This window comes from Littorina saxatilis, linkage group LG6 (assembly GCF_037325665.1).
Source record: "Littorina saxatilis isolate snail1 linkage group LG6, US_GU_Lsax_2.0, whole genome shotgun sequence".
NCBI lineage: Eukaryota > Metazoa > Mollusca > Gastropoda > Littorinimorpha > Littorinidae > Littorina > Littorina saxatilis.
In genome coordinates, this window is record NC_090250.1 from 2,466,459 (window position 1) to 2,488,612 (window position 22,154).

Sequence of the window (22,154 nt, forward strand, 5' to 3'; positions counted from 1 at the left end):
GCTGCGGTCCTCGTGGGCTGATACTTCTTGCACGTGGCATGGCGCCTTGGGCAGGTGCGTCTCCTGGAGAGTGAAAATAAACATTGATCAGGTGGTTGAAGTCGAAAGGAACAAAAATCAATGGAAACAACATTATTTAAAAAATCTGTTACATCTTCCTAGCCCTGGATATGCGCTTTAGTCTTCGTCGTTCTCTTCTTCTTCTTCGTCGTTCTGCGCTTTAGTAATATTATACATTATCATTGTTATTAGTAGTAGTAATCCAGGAAAATGAGTATGAATTTGAGTGAATTAGAAAAACGTCTTGATCCCATCAACATGAATCGGACATTTGACCGGCTTCACGAATTCAAATAGGACATTTTATGTGACCGACCTTGTGGTCAGAATCAGAATCATACATATATATATCTTTGTATGACGAATATTTAATTATCATTATTTATTATTCCAGGAATAATGCTCCAAATGTGTGTGAATCGGACAAATGTCCTGACCTCATCAACATGAAGAGGACATTTGACCGACCGACCTTGTTATTATTATTACTATTACTTTCATTTTTATCATTATACACTCACCACTTTGAGGTTGATGGGGGAGGGCTGGTGAGATGATGGGGGGTGGGGGTGGAGGTGGCGCGACGGGGTCTGCGTCAAGGCTAGCTGAGCCTCAAGGTCGCGGTTGCGCTGTTCCATGAAGGCACGCCTCATCTGCTCTCGCTCGATCTGTTGGCGCAGTTCCAGGAGCTCCCGGTGAACGTCCTCCACGGAGGGAATGTCCTTGGAGCCGTCCGACGTGGACTCCACCATGCTGATGCCTTCGTCCGACGATTCTGGAAAGATAACAGAAAACGATGATTGTTAAGCCTGTCATTAATTGGGCACAGTTGAAGTGAATTTTGGCAATGAAGTTAAAGTGAATCTGGCAATGAAATTCCAGTAAAAGGATGGTTCAATTATGGACCGGATTTTGAGGGTTGTCACAAGAATCAGTGGAACCCTCCCTTTTCAAGAGCAAGAGCACCCCCCGCGGGTTAGGGGGAAGAATTTACCCGATGCTCCCCAACATGTCGTAAGAGGCGACTAACTGATTCTGTTTCTCCTTTTACCCTTGTTAAGTGTTTCTTGTATAGAATATAGTCAATGTTTCTAAAGATTTTAGTCAAGCAGTATGTAAGAAATGTTAAGTCCTTTGTACTGGAAACTTGCATTCTCCCAGTAAGGTCATATATTGTACTACGTTGCAAGCCCCTGGAGCAATTTTTTTATTAGTGCTTTTGTGAACAAGAAACAATTAACAAGTGGCTCTATCCCATCTCCCCCCTTTCCCCGCCGCGATATAACCTTGAACGGTTGAAAAGGACGTTAAACACCAAATAAAGAAAAGAAAGAAAGAAAGAAAGAGCAAGAGCAAGACCCTCCCTCCCCCCCCCCCCCCCCCCCTCCCAAATGTCTTTTTAAGTAAAACTCAATGCAGGACGCCCAAGACATTGTCAGATTTCTTACTACTAGCAGGCTGACAAGAAGGATGATTTTTCTTAAGCCATTGATCGGTACAATAGCCCGAAAACGCCGTCTACCATGAAGCGTGACAGGGACGGGTGAGTGATTGATGGGTGTCACGGGCCATTGATCACAGCCACAAGCTGTACAGGTGTGCAGGTAGGTATAAGTAGACCCCATAGCTGGTGTCTTTTTTTTTTTTTACGCTACACCACCGACATTCAATTCACAAGGAGACAGGCAACATTACACCGTTTTAGATTTGCTCAATGAACTGACGTCAAAGCCCCCACGTTCTTTCACCTCTTCTCTTTCGATCCCCGTCGCCCCCCCCCCCCCCCCCCCCCCCCTCTCTCTCTCTCTCTCTTTCTTCCCCCTTTCTTTTCTGTTCTAAGTGTTTGTCCGCCGTGCCCTTTCTCTCCCTCTCTCAGCGATACCGCTGTGGTGGAGTACTGTGTGTGTTTGTGTAGTTAGTGGTGACATTACTTATTCATGAATACCAAAGCTGACTGCTCAGGTCTCTTCCAGTTCAACCAACCACCACCAGTGTCTCTCTCCCTCTCCCCTCTCTCTCTCTCTCTCTCTCTCTCCTCGGGAGATTGTGAATGAGAGCGTGTCTCCGTGTTTTACAACACTGTCACGATACTTCAGTCACGCTTGGAATCTCTCTCTCTCTCTCTCGAGTCTCAATCCCTTTCTCTCTTGACACTAAGCGTCTCCATCTCTCTCTCTCTCTCTCTCTCTCTCTCTCTCTCTCTCGAGTCCCCCCCCCCCCCCCCCCTTTCTCTCTACTTCAGTCACGCTTGGAATCTCTCTCTCTCGGCTGGAAGAACAGGTTTTGGGATTGACACTTCCAATTTCTTTCAGGTGTTCTGTGGTTAAATGACGAGAGGGGGCAAGCTCTTTCTTCAAACAACTCCATTTACAAGCGTCTCTGCGCTCATTGACAAGTGGGGGCGGCAAGAATGATGTATGCTGTGCTGAGCCCGGTAAAACACGTTTTCGTTTGAATGACTTTTGAAGAAAAGAAAACTAGACAGATAAAAAAAGTCTTACGAAAGGTTTCTGTGAAAGCTTGAACTCGCAGTATCTTATAACGCCACTGTAAGGAATGTAACACCGCTGTAAGGTTTTAATTCAGAGAGGAATGACGAACTACTAAGCTGCAGCGAATACTTGTACGTCAATCCTCACTCTAAGGTCGTGACCCATTTGCAAAGCGCGTCATTACGGCTTTGTTGAGTAGCTGGAATGCGTGTAATGTTTCCACATCAGCTGAGTTCAACTGCTGCCTTCCGCATTCCACAAAACAGACAGTAAAAAATGGGGTTGAACTGATTGAAATCCCTACTTTAACCCTTCACAATTACTTACACTCATTTATCTCTTACAGTTACAGTACGATTTGTGGGGAGGATGATAAACTTCACTGGCAAATTCTCTCACACACACTCAACACAGTGACACACACACAACGACACACCCCCCCCCCCCATTGCCCCCCCCCCCCCCCCCAACAAAAAAAAAACACCACACAGTGACACACACAAAAACACACTATTTCTCTCACACACAAATCACCTTTACCTGTATCTCGTTTTTTCCTCTTGGGTGGAGGCGAGTGGTTTTCCCAGTTGGTCAGCTCTCTCTCTACGTCCCTCTCGCGACCAACCTCCAGGAGGATACGCTTGAGATGGTCATTCTGACTCTGGACACGGTTCTTTTCATCCTCCAAATTAGCAATGTACTCCGTTGTGTGTTGTAGAATCGCCGCCTGGTTAGAGAGGAAAAGAACATAGGTAAGTATGGCTAAATTCAAAGTCAACAAAGTTTTTTGGGTTTTTTGGACACAATCTCAGTAAAACATCTCTCTCTCTCTCTCTCTCTCTCTCTCTCTCTCTCTTTGCAGGAATTCACGAGGTAAGTATATAACGTAGCAAGTTGATGACTGCCTGCAAGCGTTTGCGTGTCAACAACTTTCGGTTACGGCTTAGTCTAAAGAGTAAGACTGAAAACTGAAAACCGTTTCCCTGAAATACTCTCAAATAGATCTTACATTTCTCGAAAAATGTAGTTACTCAATGAAAGGAAGGGGAAAACCCGGGGAGGGTGAGGGGGGAGAGGGGAGGGCAAGTAACGTGGAAATGTTAATGAGCATGAACAGTTATGTCTTAAATGATAGCTGTCATCGTGTCGCTCATGAATGCGCCCATCCTTAGGGCGCATACATGTACACTCGTGAGATGGCTTTGGCACAATATGCAAATGATTATGTAAAATACTTCATTGGATCTTTCTCCTACCCTCTCCTTACCCCAGTCTCTCTCTCTCTCTCTCTCTCTTTCTGTTTCTCTCTCTCTCTCTCCTCCAGTCTCTCTCTCTCTTTCTCTCTCTCTCCCCCAGTCTCTCTCTCTGTTTCTCTCTTTCTCTTTCTCTCTCTCTCTCTGTCTTTCTCCTTATCTCCCCCAGTCTCTCTCTTTCTCTTTCTCTCTCTCTTCCTCTCTCTCTCTCTCTCTCTCATGACAGATTGTAAGACCTGTTCAGTTCTCTCTCTCTTTTGTCTATCTTTCTTTCTCTCTCTCTCTCTCTCTCTCTCTCTCTCTCTCTCTCTCTCTCTCTCTCTCTCTCTCTCTCTCTCTCTCTCCCATGACAGATTGTAAGACCAGTTCAGTTCTCTCTCTGTCTTTCTCTCTATCATGACAGATTGTAAGACCAGTTCAGTTCTCTGTCTCTCTCTATCATGACAGATTGTAAGACCAGTTCAGTTCTCTGTCTCTCTCTGTGCTTCAGATAAATCACCTTGTTCATAATAAATCAGCAACTCAGACGGTTTTAGAACAAGAATAGTGCGAGGAGTGAAAATAAACTTGCAGGGAAACGCGTAACTACGACAGGAGTAGACACCGCCGTCGGGATAGAGGAACGACAGGTCTTGCAAAGAATACAGACCAAAAACCTGTCCTACCACCTCAACTTTCTTCTCTCGCCGCTCACCTCACTTCCTCGCAAAGCCACAGTCCCGAGAGAAGAAAAAAGTCCCTTTACCCCCACCCTCTCCTTACCCCCGCGATGGGTGACCTACATAGCAGGCCGCACCCCTCACGCAGGCATGCATATCAAATAGGGCGGAGAAGGTGAAAGGTCACAGGGTCACATAGCAGGCATGGCGTGGGTTTGTCAAGTGCTCTCTCTCTCTCTCTCTCTCTCTCTCCCTTTCTCTCACTCAGATGGTCACGTGTGATTTAGATTTCTCAAGAGGGCAACGGACAATTCAATTCTCATTGCGAAACTTCTTTACAGTTTCATATTTCAACTTAAAACTTCAGAAATAAATACATGTACCAACAAGCCCACCAACAATGACACTGCAATTATGAACATTTTTGCGGCCACCATGATAACGCTGATGCTGCTAGTTTCGAAAAATAATTATACTAATTTGATCAATTACTGAAGTTGTAACTACGAAATAGTCAACTGGCTGTGGTAGTACGTACGTGATGTCGTTATCAGGCAGTGATTTACCGTCCATTGTTTACAAATAATCGTTGCAAAATTTTTGAGGTGAAAACGCCACGCCAGTCATGAATGAGAACGCTTATCGACAACAGATAACAAAATACTTAGCAGTATCAATGTCGACGATAAATGCATAAATCAAAGTCCTTTGCCATTACCATGTACTGGGATCGGCGATAACTTTGAATCTATCCCTCAGATACGCAGGCGATTATCGCAATATCAACAATGTTAACCAGGTCAGGCAAATTCAAATTCGCGAGGTACGCTTATCTAGCTAAGTCAGGTGTTGCTGCACCCTTGTTTGTTGGGGAAAACCCACCCGACCGACCAATGATACTCGAGCAAGGTATAACCAACCCCCCCCCCCCCCCCTCTCTCTCTCTCTCTCTCTCTCTCTCTCCGTAGCATGAATGGGCAAGTAGAAATCGGATTGTACGAGGTTGTAAAGAGAAGCAAACATTTAGTTAGCCATTCCACCTTGCGGCTGCTATTATAGAAACGGTGTTGCATTTAAATACGTGCGTCAAAACCCAATACATGACCTATTAATTTCAAGAAGGTCTCCTCAAAACGGATTAGAGCTTGCGACCTTGCTCTATTCAAAACCTCAACATGTTCTTTACGAGGTGGGTTTTTTTTAATATCAAGGAGACGTCATGAATATATGGGATACTTCAGAAGTAGAAGTAAAAAAGTTGAAAACGTACGCATTACCTAGCGGCGGTGAGTTCAAGCGTCATGACGCCAACTAGTCGCGTCTTGCTTGGCGTCAAAGATTAGTCACGCATGCGCATCATACAAAGGCTAATAATCCCCCAAGACACGCTGGGTGGTAAAGAGTGTTGAACAAAGTTTCAACAATAAACAGCAAGTGTTTGTAGTAACGGTATAGATTACCGTACAAACCCGATGGTCTTCTTTGAAAAAAACTTAAACACGAAGTGGGAACTGATACGCGTATGAGGCGCTCTCACGAGGTCGCATTAACCTGCAGTTTTCGTTCAGTGCCATCTCTACAACTACACGAATTTTGGATCTTCTTGTTATTCTTGTGTGTGCGGTTGTTGTTGTTGTGTGTGTGTGTGTGTGTGTGTGTGTTTTGTTTATTTGCTTGTAGTTGTACGTTGTTTTCTGTTATCACCTTCTTCTGGAAAAAGAAAAATTAGTCAGTAAAAAGCAGAAAAGGGAGACTTTTATTCTCTAAATAACTTGCGGAAGAACAAACAAAACAACTCCCGAATAAGGTAGCCTAATTAATAGTCATAATCATTCTGGGGTGATGTATTATGTATTCATCCAGTGACTAAAACTTACCAACGCATAACGCGCTATGAAGCAACCGCCGTGTAACCGTCACATGAGTAAGCCGCTAAATTCGAGAGCGAAGACTAACACTGTGGCAAACGTTTGACCGGGGAAGACCCACCATCATATTCTATTTTTGGAGAAAGTCAAGAGAACCAAGCGACAGTTGTGGCCCTGCTATCACAAACCTCCCGAGTCTTCGTTCATGTGCGCGATCTCTCCATCTCTCTAACACTCTGTCTCTCAAATCGGCTTTGCAAATGTGGAATAATTTCTTTTTTCATGAACAACTAAACAATTCGAAATTGTGATCTTCACACGAAGCAACAGAACACCATGTCCCCAAAACGGAACGGCTGAAGTTAGTGGCTTGGAGAGGGGATTGGGGGTGGGGGGGGGGGGGGGGAGTGGTGCCAGGGGACAGAGTTTGAGAGACAAAGAAAGGTATGTGTGTGTGCGTGTGTGTGTCGGTTAGCGTGCGTGTGTGTGTGCGTGCGCGCTCGTGCGTGCTTACGTGTATGTGTGCGTGCGTTTGTACGGTCGATAAGCACTGCCCCCTGGCCACAGTCCTTACCAAACTCGCTATATTCTAATCCAGGCCGCATTAACCAGCACATACTTTCCCAGGGATCAGGAGCTATAACGGGGTACGGGACGTTTACGGGACGTTTACTTCCACCCCAGGGTGCACGGCCACCCCTTTCAAAGCAAGGTAAAACCACCCCCTCCACCTCCCCCCTTTGTGTCCGACCCCAAATGGCCCTTCCTGGAATGTGAGAAAGGAGCAGCCACGCTACCCAGCCGGAATTAGCCGGACAGAAACGACAGCTGAGAGAGGGGGGGGGGGGGGGGGGGGGGGGTAGAAGGTCAAAAAAGAGAGGGACACGAGTAGTTACGTACGTCACTTGTGACTAACATTACCCTCAGGCTAAATACCTTTCAACCTGGTTTCACACCCCCTGTGTTCGCTGTCTATGACATTCCTTGAGGAGGTGAATGGACGGCTTTAGTCCTGTGTGACGGCGTAGGAATATATTCAAGGTCGAAAACACAGTCAAGGTGTGACTCCTGGGACTTTTTTTTTATTATTCAAATGACTTGTTTTCGTTGCTTTAAAAAAAAAAAAATTCTTGTTCAAAAGTTTGGCGACTGTCACTTTACTGCAACCCTCACACACATTCTGGTAACCAGCCGTCAACAGACATGAGTGTATCTTTTCACACCTTACATTTTACAGATAACGGACCCGAAGAGTCAACTGTCATGAATACGTATCTAACACACATTCTGCTGTGTATGTATTGTAAGAAACAAACATATCTAAGTGTATCTTCTTCATGAGTGTAAGTTTATGTGGGAGAATGTGGCAGACGAACATTGCGATGTTTTATACTGTTACCTCCGACAGAATTTGAATTTGTAACCTGGACTTTTTGTTTTCAGACGTTCTTTTTCTTCCCCGTAGAACACAGAACACGTCGCATGGTCAAATATATATATATATTCAAACTGACAGGGAAAAACACTGACGCAACAAACACAAACAGCTGTAATAAACATGTCATGTTACAATTGGCTGCTGCGACGGGGCAATTTGAATATTATGTAAGCGCACAGAAACGTCCGGCGACAGGGAGGTCGCAACACGTTGCAAATTACGAGTCCTGTGTCGTCACATTCCCCCCCCCCCCCCCCCTCCGGCAAGTGTCGTTGTAACAGCCTGAAAGGGTCCGGTGACTGTCACTTGACAAAACCTGCGTGTTACGTCATGACACGACGCCGCAACTCGGCCAGCCAATCATTCGCCGAGATAAACATGGATAACCTCTCTTCTCTCTCTCTCTGTTTCTCTCTCAACGGGGTTGGTAAAAGGAACAGCATGACTGCTTCAACAGCGAAGAACAGACAGAAGAGAAGTGGGAGGAGGAGAAAGATAAAAGAGAGGAATGAAAAGACGGAGGTAGAGGAGGAAGGAATGACAGAATAAAACTTGGGAGAAGAGATAAGAGAAGCAGACAGCCGAGCAGAAGAGGTGAGCGGCGGGAGGGCAAAAGAAGCGCCAATGACCCACCTTTTTTCCCCGTCCCTTTTTCTCTCGCCCAGACTGCCGCCTGCACCCAGTCACACACACTCCCCCGAACACGGCGTCTAGCCTTTCACCCTCCCCCTCGCTCGCATTCCCATACATGTATACTCTTTCTATTCACCCCCTCTCTCCCATTCTTCGCCTCGCATGCAGTTACACGCTGTACAGTACAACTTGAACTACTCTTGTTTCATAAGCTGCATGGGCCTCTTTCTCTTTCTCTCTTTCTCTCTCTCTCGCTCTCTCTCTTTCTCTAACAGGTCGAAAAGGTACATTATCTGAGAGATCTGTCTGTCTCAAAGTCAAACACAGCTCGAATAGAGAAATTCTTCGAGGGAATCTCTCTCTGTCTGTCGCCCTCTCCCTCTCAAACAGTTTTAAAAAATATATATATATTTTGAGAAAATCTCTGTCTGTCTGTCTGTCTGTCGGTCTGTCTCTGTCTCTCACTCTCAAACACAGTTTAAAAGGGGAAATGATATAAGGGAATGCGTCTGCCTCTGTCTCTCTCTTTCTAAGAGGAGCCGCGCTGCATCGAGTCCGGAGTCGAACTCTAGACCTTATCGAACGAGGGTAGCAATAAACAAGTCTCTTTCCTCTTCACTCCCTATACCTACGTTTTTAACGGATCGCTGAGACGCCCAAGATAAACAAGAATAGCCGCTCAAAACTGGGGTGTCATACTATGATTGTATAACGTGTCGATATGATTACTAACAACAATTCGAGGAATGCCAAAATACAAATCAAACAAAGAACTATCGACTAACTATTACTCATGACATATAATTTGACATCGTGTACTTTAAGTTTGAAATGTCTTTCCTTCCTAACTGAAGAAAACACAAAAGGCATCCTATTTTGTGTGCGAGTGTGTGTGTAGATGTCAGTTTATGTGTGGGTTTCAACATGCTGCTGCAGTTATGCTGCTCAAAGTCAAACAGACGTGACAAGTATAGCTTCAGGAACAAAATTGAGAAAACTCCACCATCCGCTTCGATTTCCCACGGGGTAATAAATAATAAAATTGGCAATCGGGAAATTACCCGCGCCGTGACACTGCCTGGGTCGGGTCAAAGGCATGGGACGGGAAAAGTTGGGTCAGATTAGCGCGGTGTGATGCAATAAGTGCAGAGGCTGTATGCAGCGGGCCCTTGCTTGTGGATGAGGAAGTTTCCTCACCACACAATCTCTCTCGCTCTCTCTCTCCAAGGACAAATTGTAAGAAAAGGCGTAGCCTTAAATCTTAATCCTTGTTACAATCTCTCTCTCTCTCTCTCTCTCTCTCTCTCTCTCTCTCTCTCTCTCTCTCTCTCTCTCTCTCTCTCTCACCCACAGCTTAACCAGTAGAGTTACATATTAAAATTGATATTATCAGTACATCTGCAAGCGAGTTCACAGACCAATCAATATTATCGGAACTAGGAAAAGAACATTACAGTTTACACACTGTGACACAAAGACCCCCCCCCCCCCCCCTTATCAGCGAAGCTATTTGTTGATTTTGACTAATAGTTATAAGAAGATCAATCAATCAATATAGTTCCTCGGAACAAGGAAAAGAAGACAATTAACTCAAATTACAAGGAAAGTTAGCCGTAAGCGTTCTTTAATTTAATACGCAGACAACAACAGTGGGTTTGTGTCCTGGCACTGAGCGTCTGAGAAGCACTGAAATTAACAACATGATTTTCATCTTCATGAAGTGAATAATAAGACCTAGCTTCAAACCCGTTTTCACCAATACAATACAATACAATACAATAATCTTTATTCATCTCTAAAAGAGAAATTACAAGCTTGACTGTGTGTCTGTAAAATCAATCAATCAATCAACCATGCATGTAGTAACATTCACATCGCATATTCACATCATATCGTTACACGCAAACATCCCACGTGCCCCCCCCCCCCCCCCCCCCCCCCCCTCCAGCTGTTCTTCAAGACGCGTATGCCCACAGCTGTGAAAAGAACACACACACATACACAAAGAGTTGTTCCCCTCTTCCGACGAGACAAACACGCGTGTTGGTAGGCTAAGATTTACATCTTCATTTTGCACCTGGTTTTCTAGGCCCCCTGTTTCATCTCGTTTCTTTCTCTCGCTCTCAGATGCCCCCCCCCCCCCCCCCCCACCTCTTGTCTGTGTTTCTATCTTTGTAGACTCACACCCTTTCCCTCTCTCTATGTCTGTTGTTCCCTGTTATGTTGCTTTTCGTAGGCCGGTCCTGCCAGCCATACAAGGCTAGGAATCGCGAGGCTAACGGGAAACCCACCTCGGTCTGCCTTCTGTTTGGTTCTGCCCAGTGCTCTCTCGCGCGCTCTCTCTCTATCTCTCTATCTCTTATTAGTTCATTTTCAAGTGCGTGTATTACCATTTTTTGTCAAAAAGGCTTTAATTGGCTAAAGAGAATAAACTGTCGATGCGTCTAAGTCTAACTCTCTCTCTCTTTGAGTCTCTCTGTCAATGATTAATTCCCTCCCTCCCTCCCCCTTTCAGAATTACGGCGTTCCTGATTCTCCTTCTTGTTCGACGGCGAAGTGATAACTGTAGCGTGCGAAACCGAAAGGCTACGTGGAGGTGCCGCTTCCTCTGACCTCCCTTGTCCATTGAATTACCTGACCGTTGGTCAATCTGTCACCCCCTCGTGAAAGCACACCTGTCCTTTTGTTCACCTGTCTGTCTAGCGCAACGAGTATACTTGTTTTGAATTGGTTGAAAAATTCGGCTAAGTGCAAGCAGTTACAAACAATCGAGTGCTTGTACATGTATCAAACACGTGTTTCAATATACTTTAGCACATAAAAAATAAAAAAAATAAAAATAAAAATGAACACTTCAAAAGTGGAGAGGCGAGGTTGACGACCACTTGAGAGCATAAAAGATGTCATACTTTAGGGTGAAAAGACTAGACTCCGTTTTATGACTTCCTGTGTCGTTTTATCACTAATGTTACCCTCAGGATATGAAACCACTTGATGATGCACAAATGTAAACACAAACACTGAAAAAGAGGTTTCAAAATGGGAGTTCCAATGTACTCTCTCTCTCTCTCTCCCACCCCCCACCCCTCCCTCCCCCCCCCCCCTCCCTCCCTCTCCCTCTCTCTCATAAACACACGCTTAAAAGACTGACCTTCCTGACTATTTCACCAAATTTTGAAGGTTTGAAAATTCGCGTTCCACTTTACACAAACTCACTCCGTCACACACACACACACACACACACTCAAAACACTTACCTTGCTGACTTTTTCGCCGACGAGCTGAGGCATAAGAGCCCGAAGACTCTCGAAGCCTGCGTTGATGCATTGCATCCGACGCCGCTCGTTACTGTTGGCAATCTCACGTCGCATTCTTTTCTCCTGCTCCAACTGAGCTTTTGGAGACATGGGCCGCGACCTTGAAGGACACAAGACACACAGCGTATGATAATAAGACGATGCACGTTATATTCGTTATGGGACTTGACCCGTTTTAACCTACAAGTATGTAGTACTGTTATGTTTAAACAAAACAAATGTGTGGTGTGTTATACTGATTAGACTGGTCACATTTGAAGACATCAGACACGAACTGACAAAAAACACGCACAGAAAATGAGAATGACAATGCTGAACATGTATGTTACCAATATCATCGTTAATAATAATGCACTGACCCGACGTGACCCGAAAAAAGGTCAAAACACGACTGGTACCAGGCATCAATTTTTGGTTGAGACAAATATTGTTCTGCGGTTGTTAGCATAACAGTTTTAAAGGAACTGTTTTATTTCTTACACTCAATTTTGAGAGAAATAAATTAAAAAAACTAATTAGAGGTGGGGAAAAAAACCTGTGAGCCATTTGTCCCAAGACTGTGACATCTTGTCTAGTCAGACAGAGTACGGAGACAACATGGCGTTGCGATCTTTACAATATATATGTAAGGAAACGTCATGGTCACACGCTTACAGCTGATTGCACGAAACCCGACGAAAAAAGTCCATGTTTGAAAGTTCCTCCGTTAATTTTGCAAGGTATTGAAGGAAGGAATCCAAGTTTTACGCACAATCGCAACATATCCTTTTACAAGGCCACCTCATAAGGCCTAAAAAGAAAATAGGTGTGGTTACGGTAACCCAACCTACCCTATTTTTAGGGGCCGACCCTATAACTTTTTTTTACAAAAATTTGTCAAAAAACAAAAAAACAAAAGAAAACGAGTGCAGAAAACGCAATGAAAGCGAAAGCGCTCGAGTCGCACACTTATTTCCCTGTCAAGTAGGTTTAATTTGTACACATTAGAAAAAAAAGTTTAAAAAAAAAAGTGATTGCCTACCTTCCTACCCTATTTTTTTTGGCTATGTTACCTTAACCACACCTTTTTTTTTTTTTTTGCCTAAGCCTACAGCTTACAACAGTCGGGAAAGATCAAAAGAAAATGTTCAGCACGCGAAGCAACAAAAGAATGTTGGGTTCTACCGATATAATCAATATGCTCACGCGAATAGATCTGCGTCCCAATTCTCAACCCCCCCCCCCCCCCCCCCCCTGGTTTTTCTGTGTGTTTTTTTCTATCTATTTTTACATTTATTTCTTCTTTAACCCGTTATATTTTTCTCTCCGAGTTTTCTCCTCTGGTTCCTTATTTGATTTTGGATGGTTGTAGTGTACGTCTCGAGTTTTGACTTCGAGAAAAGGAAAAAGAATACAGCGAACGCTTGAATATTTGACTTCGAAAAAAAGAACAACAACAAAAAGAAAGAAGAAAAGTAATACAAACAAAAAAATATAAAAACGAAGAAAAAACAAACACCTCTATGTCTTAATCTTTTTAATCTCTATGTACACCTAGTACCTGTGTACTCAAATCGTGAAATGTAAACGAGCTATTTGTCAAACTGTCTTTACTCCTAATCTGTATGTATTGTACGACCTTTTTTCTTCGTTCACGAGATATTTTTTCTATCTGCAAGATCGGTTGAAGAAAGTATAATATGTCAGGTCAGTGGTCCGATCATGCAGAACAATTTTTTTTTCAAATAAATTGTCCCCAAAACAACGAACACAAAGAAAACTAACAAAACAACAACCAAATATCCGCAGCAATTTTTTTCTAAAGTCAACGGAAATGTAACGTACGTGTAAAAATTCTGATATAACTACAGAAGAACGTTTTTACCAAACTAAATATAGGCTACCCTTTGTTTTTCTATTCCAATTTTCGTTCAATATTTCTGGAGAGTGCGTGTGCGTGTTTTTCCAATGTTTTTTTTTTCTTTTTCTTTTTTTAAGTTCACTGACGATTTACCTGTAGATTCCAAATATTTTAATGTTAGTTTTAGTTCTTCGATAATTTAGTTACTAATTATTTCCATGTCAAATGCCTTTTGTTACTTTTTAATTAAATATTTATGAACCGAGCAACCAAGCCGAAGGTCGCCATACAGTGGCATGCCATAAGTGTGGCTTTGTTTTTGAAGGGACACCGACCGCTCAAGGGCAAGTACGGGGACAGGAAAAGAGAAGGAGCGAATCCGAGACCAGACACAGAAAGGGTGCTGGTTGTTCGCTTGTCCTTCCGTCGCCGCAGGGCCTCAGCTGGTGCCGTGGCTAACTTGTTTGTCAACACCCTGGGAAACGCAAGGGCAAACTCTCCGCACTAACTGTCTGGTCATTTTGTTTGAATTAAATTCAACAAGAAGAAGAAAAAAAACAGAAAGCTTTTTAAAAAACACATTGAAAAAGAGAAAAGGACAGCTGATGTGAATGTGTCTTTTCTTCTCCGCTGGCTGTACACTTAAAGACGAATCCTGATCATGTTTTGTCTTTAAAATCTTTCTTGTCAGTAAATTCAGGCGACATTTTGTGAAAGTAATTGTGTAATTGCCTGTTGAGCTTAAATATGGTCGTTATTAAGTGTTCTTTTCAATAATGTAATTAACAAACGACTTTTTCGTTATGCCTATTATTTTTAAGTTTAGCTTTCTTCCCATTTTCCAGTTTTCTGTAGATTGTTATTTCTGGCAGTTTTCATTAGTCTTTTGGACGTGGCGAATTTCACATAAAAAAATGTTTTCTCATGAAAACGCACCTTTTCTTCTTTTCCACAATATGAAACAGCATGAGAGCAGCGTAGAAGTATCCACAAAGTATCCCAAAACCTGCTAAATCCAAACAGAACACCAACACTGAACAACGCGAAGTAGTGATGCAACACCGTCCCTGCTATAGTAGGTCTGGTAATCCCACCAATATGTGAATCAAACGCAAAACAACAACAACAAGCACTGACACTCTCCCGGCCGCATCCGCCAGCCGACTGACTAGAGACTCGTGAGGGCAGTTCCGTGTTTGCGGGGAAAAACGCACTTGGTCGCAAGCTAATGCTGAATCAATCATGCGCGCGCGAAAACTCGCCTGCCCCGCCAGCGAATGCTCCTGTCGGACGCGACACTACACACTACTACGACACCTCCTTCCATCCAGCCAAGAAAAGTAGTGCGCTGCGTGTATGCGTGTGACCGTGAATGTGTAGGGCCCGCGCGCCATGGCACGATGCCAACCCGCCACAGCCAGCCAGCCCTTCCGACGTCCGGACAACCTTGGCGAAGTCAGGGCCTCCTTCTTCCCCCCGCCTTGCTACACCCCGCCTCCCTCACCCACTCCTCAACCACACCTCCTCTTCGCGTCAGTCCCGACAGCGCAGATCCACATTGCGCTATCGAGGCCCCACGCAGCAGAACTACAACAACGTTCTACTGCTCGCAAGATTATGGCAGCGGTGCTTCTTTCTGTCAGGGGCTGATCTGCTATGGAATCCGAACATCCGATTGGAGGAACTATGTTTAAAATACATCCGTTTCCTGATACTTTATCTTATAATTCTCTTTAACCTGGTTTTAAAACTGCTTCGCCCTACTTTGGTACATCGAAAAAAGTGTCTCAAAAATGTACGACTACAGACAAAGTGACGAAATGTCAAGCGCCAACACAAAATATTTTTTTGAAATTGAAATCTGTATTGTTATCATAAAACAAAATGAAAAGCAACAACAATTAATTTTGACTAAAAAACAACAACCCAATGTACACTTCATAAAACAGAAGAAACAACACACATATAAATGAAGGAATAAAGTTCAGGTCAAGAAAAACCAACGGAATGCATTGGATCTGATTAGTCTACACGCTTCGTGCGTGACAATAAAGCAAGCCGCTAGAAGAAAGTTCAGATCAACGACAGATCTCGCGGTACACGCATAATGGCCGGCGGTCAAAACTACATGTATGCCCAGAATGAAGGTAAAGCCCTTTCTGATGGCCCATGCCAAATCCTCGTCTGCCCAAAACTTTCAACTGCCGAGCTAGCCTCAGGCAACTTCTGCACAGGTGAAAAATACCAACGGAGTCAAGTACAAGTAGCAAATCTTTGCGGGGAAAGTACTTAAAAAGCATGCTTTCTTTTGTATGTCAATGTATTGTTCAGATTATTTACCATAGGTATCTGTGGATACTAAGCCAGACAGAACGAAGTGTGTAACTGTCATACACACGATCGTGACCCTTCTAACTCGCGACTTCAGTCAGCTGTGTCGGTCAGCTGATGCCTGCGTTTACTATGTTTTTCGTCGACTGTCGTTGCGACGGCTTGTTCATCAATGCAACAAATTACTCAAGAATCACACATTATTGTGACAACATTGAGGAATATAAACAATACTGGTACAAGAGGTAGGTATGATGAAAATGGATGGAAAACGGCACAACAGAAGCACATGTTGCTACTGAACATGAAAACTACACTACTGCACAGCGATATTTTCCTCAAGGAAGTAAATCTGCAATCAAATCGAAACTAAACTGTCAACAAAACCTTTGCTTTCATGAGAGATACACAAACCTTGATTTACGAATACTCAAATAAAAACATTAAAATGCTCACATTTCTGTGGACTCGGCTGGCAAAGGCAACTTTAGATTCAGAGTAAATACAACGATCTGCACGACACAAACTGTCAAGAACTGACTGAGTTCGCAGCTACAAAATCGACATCTGTTTTTAATACACGGCTGTAGATTTGAGAGATTCAATTCATGAAATACTTTATTCACGCATTTCTTTAGATTCAGGTATAATAGCAAACTTTCAATGTCCACGTGCGTTCAGTGACATGCGCAACGGACATCGGACTGTTCAAAAAGGGCTGTGTGAATGGAGCCTTTGTCCAAGGCAGGCATGGCCACAGCTGAGCGAAACCTGCGCTGCCATCCATGGTCGCTCTATCTTCACGCGAACTATTCTCCTTGCTGAAGCCCATCTGACCATACAATTCACAGACTTATCAAAAGGTAGGAACAAAAGGTAACTTGTGCTAATATGTTTACAACAAACAAAACAAGAATGTGAGCAAAATAGCCGAAACAAGCAAAAACCACGCGGAGTTGTACGCTAATGTTTATGCGCACAGAGCATGCGTACTACTTCTACAACTTACTTGGCGAGGTCAGCTGAAAGATTTTTCTCCTCAAAGCAGTATTCCTCTCCAAAACTCCTCCTCACGTTGGTTCTTGGGTCAAATGCCATCAAAAAGACGTGAACGTCAGGTTACGTAATCCAAAACAATCCAAATCGATGAATAAACGATGATAATAAGTCACAGTCGACAACAAGCACAGTGTCACACAACCAGAATGAGTAATAATTGGCGGGAAACAGCTGTCGAGGCGATTCACACCGGTAGCATGTATGGAAGAAAGCCACGTAACGTACGTAAAAATCATGAGTTAGGGAAAGAAAAAGATTGCAGAATAATGGCGAATTTATGTTGTGTGTAAATTTAACAAAGAGTAGAAAATTTGATTGTGATTTCAATTAATGTTTTGTGAAACATGGTAGGATTACATTACAACGCGGAGCGCTTTACTCCCACAGCAGTGACGCGGCTTGAGGTTGGCAAGGCGCGGGAAAGTGAAAATAAACAAATGCGGAGCTTCGGGGCCCGTTGTCAAGATGGCGTTGGGAGAATTTAGCTTCTGTTCGGAAACATTTTCTGCTGTAACTACTCTCCAAAATTTTTGTGTACGTTCAAAATAGGCTCATATGATCCAGAAACATTTTATCCTTTAAAATGCTAAAACCTGAGTGCGAGTAATTTTGCATTCTTGCAGGAAACGTAGTAGACATTTCTAAACACAACAAGTTCTTCCGTCAGCGCGCAGCGTCTGGAATGCACGCTCGCATACGACATTACCATATTCGTCACATGCTCGTGATCAGCTGACTCGTTCCGGGTTGTGGATTGGCTTCGTGATTATCAACACAAGCGCAATGCGAGCCGGATCACAACTTTAGCGATAAGGTTGCTCAGCCTCGAGTATCGATACAACGAAAAGAACCGTCAGCGTTTCTCTCAATGAAAAAACAAGCTCATGCAGGTTTAACGTCGTTTATGAAGCGTTTATTAACCAAAGTATTTATAATTTACGGACAACTGTTGGAATGGAAGTGTTGAACATGGCGGCACTACATTACTATAAAATTCATTGAAATTAATTCGTCCTTGTCCGATTAAAACCTCGTAACTCGATTTTTTGCGAAATCTACTTTTTTACATCAATATAATCTACGATTTTTTCTCTATTTTTTGGTTATTGTGGTGAAAGCCTAAGATCGCTGGAAGTCAGTTAAAAATGGGTATAAAAATACCTCGTATATCATTTTGGCAAAACCGCGAACCAAAATTACACGTAACTTGAGTTACGAGCTTTTTTTTGTTCGTGTGTTTTTCAGTTTTGGCCGATGCAAACCTCGTATGTCGACTTGCAAGTTTTCTAATATCTAAACACGGCGGTAAATGAACTGTTTCCGTTAGATACAAGGTTACGGTAACATGTCCGTACGTTCAGAGTTTAGGTAAAATTAAATATTAGAGTCATTAATGAAGCTAGAAGTGCCCACATTACGTATTGTGTAGTAAAATGACACTCTACGACATCAGTTATTGTTCAAATGATTTTTTTGTTAGTATTTTCCTTTGCTAAGTACAAAAGCATAACTACAAAGAGAGATTAAGCAGTTAAAGTATTCTGAAATATCTCTTAACTATGTAACAGTTCAGTCCTGAACTTCTGATCTTATTTGTTAGCTGAAGATGTACAGGTATGCATATGTCACGTACTGAAGTTGTGTTATAGTGTCTGAATGCAGTCCGTCATGTCTGGAAGTGGGTCCTTCACACCTGAAAGCCAATTCTCTTCGCTTGAAGATCTTAGGTTGATGTGCTGTGTGTGCCTGAATAAAAGTTCTATACCATGGAATTTCGAAACGGAACTTATCATAGATGACATCACTGTTGGTATGGACTCTGATTGTGTTTCGTGGGTGTACTGTGTCCATTATCATGGTCAGTTTCATGTGGACTGCATTGACCCAACAACTGTAAAGCATGACAAAAACTGTATCTGCTCGACTTGTTTGCATTAGGAGTCATGTTTGCTCTGTCTGGTGCAAGCTCCGCATGAGCGAGCAGGAGTCAATTGATGGTGCAGATTTCGCTTGGAAACAAAATCACTATCTTCCAGGAGTAATGGAAGTAGTGAAGCAAACCAAACATTGTGATTCACCAACCCCAAAAACTATGAATGCAACGTTTGCTGTGAATCCAAGTACGGAAACATCCCATAGCATGTGTACCAGATGCACATTCAACGCAAAGACGAAGCTTGCAAATAACAGAACATTGACAAGAGGGTTGCTAAAGAGAATGGTGATGTCCAAGTTTTCACCATGTATCTGCAGGTCGACTTGTTGGCCCTATGTATATAAGCAAATGACAAATACTTCAAGGCCAAGCTGTGCTGCCACTACTGTCTTCACATTGTACAACTTGAGTGACACAGAGGTTACTTGCTACTTTTAGGATGAGTCAAAAAAGATAAGTCAAAAGCAACAGTTGGCGAAACAACCAAGGCAATCATTATCTACAATGACGGCTGTGGGTACCAGAACCGCAGTTTAATAGTCTTGGGAAACGCCCATCTTTACTTTGCAGTCAGTCAAGGAAAAGTCGTTTTCCAAAAGTTTCCTGAGAAAGGTCATACCTGGATGAAAGTAGACTCTGTACACCCAACTATCAAAAACAAACTAAGGAGAAGGCAGATAGTCTGGCCTGCCGAATACGTGGAAGTCATCACCTCTGCAAGAAAAAGGCAACCTTACAAAGTTGTCCAGGTAGCCCACACATTCTTCAAGGACTTTCTTGATCTCAGACACTTCTGGGGATCCATAATTGGTGGATATTCGCAGTCCGAAGTACCTGCCTGACGGTACTTGTCGCTACAAGCTCATCTATTCTGAGGAGTGGCGGCCTTTTTCACAAAGAAGAAGAAGAGCACATGGTGAGCCCAATATCATCCCCCAGCTCTACTGAGTACGGCTGACCATCAAAGACATAAAGTGGCAGCATCTTCAGCATGTCAAGGAGGTTTTTCCAGTAGATTCATACCAATACACATGGTCTACCCTATGGTCGTTAAGCTCTGCATTCTCATGAGTGGTCATCCTGCATAACTACTAGCTGTTCAAGGACATTTAGATGACAATTGCACTCAAACTAAGATATCTCATTGTTTTCAAGGAATACTCTGTTTTCTGTGCATACAAAAAGGCTCCTGTATGGATGTTTACGCTTTCCTGCAAGCAAAGAATGTTATGTACTGATAAGCTTCAGTTTACACTTGGTTTTGTTTGTGTGTTAATTGACAAGGTTGCAAGGAGACTGCAAGGACATTTTACACAAGTATGATTATACATCGGTTTGTACAATCAAAAAACAAATGAACATTGTGACAAAAGAACGATTGTGTGTTTACTGCGTATAATACATTGTTTTTGTCTTTTTTGTTCTTTGGCTATGTTATAAAACCTTGTAAGTCTTCAAGTTTGGTCGGGTTTTAAAAAAGAAAAACTCGTATCTTGCAATTTTGTTGAATATCGTGCGTTTTAATTGTGACCAACACTATTTAATTACACACAGTAATTTGTTTGTGTTCGTAGATCATGTGCAGAAAAAATTGGCTTATTTTGATGACAAGTTATTTTTTAAAGACGTTTTTTGTGTTTTTCTCGAAACGCTCAAAATCGATTTACGAGGTTTCAATCGGACAAGGACGTTATGCTGATGCGAGTGCAGTCTCAGGTCAGACGCGCAACACCTCATGTTTTGGCCATATTCTCTGTAGATAATCCAAGAAACGGGGGAAGATGCATGAGTTTGCATAATATTTGTTACTTGCAGTCAGAATCTTATCGTCTGCAACCTATTTTCTGCTCAGATAGCACTGAGATAGCGATATGATCCGCTTTGGGTTGGGAGTGGGTTTAGAGGCAGGAGAAAGTGTCACATGACCAGACCTCCCGCGACGCGTTCCCGCGGAATGCTGTGACGTATTGTTTGGCACGCAGGGGGGATTTTTACACATTACTCGAGACCATGTGCTACACAAAGAAAGTCAAACGGTAACACTTTCCACCTAGCTCGAAGGATCATGGCTGCTGCAATTCAGCTGATTCCTGTCTGAGTCTGGGACGGAAATATCTGGCAGCGTGCGTTCTGCTTGTTTCACGCAGGTATCGGTAGCAGCAGTTTGTGTAGTCGAGTGAACAGGTGTATGCCGTGTTTTGTGATGTCATGTGTAGAAATGTCGGGAGGTTTCAACGGGCGGGTGGGACTGGGAGATTTGAGTCCCAGGTTTACTTTGGGAACTCACATGTTGTAGACATATGCGAGAGTTGTGTACACTTGTGGATCTATTTATACTACGACAGGATGAGTTTCTGTGATGCGATTGAATTAGAAAGGGTGTATTGTCTGTTTTGTAGATCTAAAAATGTAAAATTAATTGGAATGACTGCAGGTACAAGGTTTTGAATGGATCATGTTATTGAGTGTGTGTGTGTGTGTGTGTGTGTGTGTGTGTGTGTGTGTGTGTGTGTGTGTGTGTGTGTGTGTGTGTGTCCTTCTTCTTCTTCTTCATCTTTTCCAAATTATAAATATTATTACAGTATTACAATTTAAGTTATTCTTTCTTTTTATATTTAGTCAAGTTTTGACTAAATATTTTAACATCGAGGGGGAATCGAAACGAGGGTCGTGGTGTATGTGCGTGTGTGTGTGTGTGTGTGTCTGTGTGTGTGTGTAGAGCGATTCAGACTAAACTACTGGACCGATCTTTATGAAATTTGACATGAGAGTTCCTGGGTATGAAATCCCCGAACGTTTTTTTCATTTTTTTGATAAATGTCTTTGATGACGTCATATCCGGCTTTTCGTGAAAGTTGAGGCGGCACTGTCACGCCCTCATTTTTCAACCAAATTGGTTGAAATTTTGGTCAAGTTATCTTCGACGAAGCCCGGACTTCGGTATTGCATTTCAGCTTGGTGGCTTAAAAATTAATTAATGACTTTGGTCATTAAAAATCTGAAAATTGTAAAAAAAAAATAAAAATTTATAAAACGATCCAAATTTACGTTTATCTTATTCTCCACCATTTGCTGATTCCAAAAACATATAAATATGTTATATTCGGATTAAAAACAAGCTCTGAAAATTAAATATATAAAAATTATTATCAAAATTAAATTGTCCAAATCAATTTAAAAACACTTTCATCTTATTCCTTGTCGGTTCCTGATTCCAAAAACATATAGATATGATATGTTTGGATTAAAAACACGCTCAGAAAGTTAA

At 42.8% G+C, this 22,154-nt stretch overlaps 2 protein-coding genes across 3 annotated transcripts in view; one reads left to right on the forward strand and one right to left on the reverse strand.

Annotated features, from left to right (window-relative positions):
• Window positions 1–22,154, forward strand: part of LOC138968295 (fibrinogen gamma-B chain-like) — a 485,749-nt gene that overhangs the window by 247,806 nt on the left and 215,789 nt on the right. The gene's annotated exons all lie outside the window — the stretch shown is intronic.
• On the reverse strand, window positions 626–17,132 carry LOC138968281 (transcription factor AP-4-like; the record flags this gene model as incomplete). 2 transcript variants are annotated; one of them, XM_070340839.1, is given in 4 exon segments in its annotated part: window positions 626–835; window positions 3,093–3,279; window positions 11,661–11,820; window positions 16,901–17,132. In XM_070340839.1, coding segments are annotated over 4 exon segments (646 nt in total), but the record flags the coding sequence as incomplete, so codon positions are not given.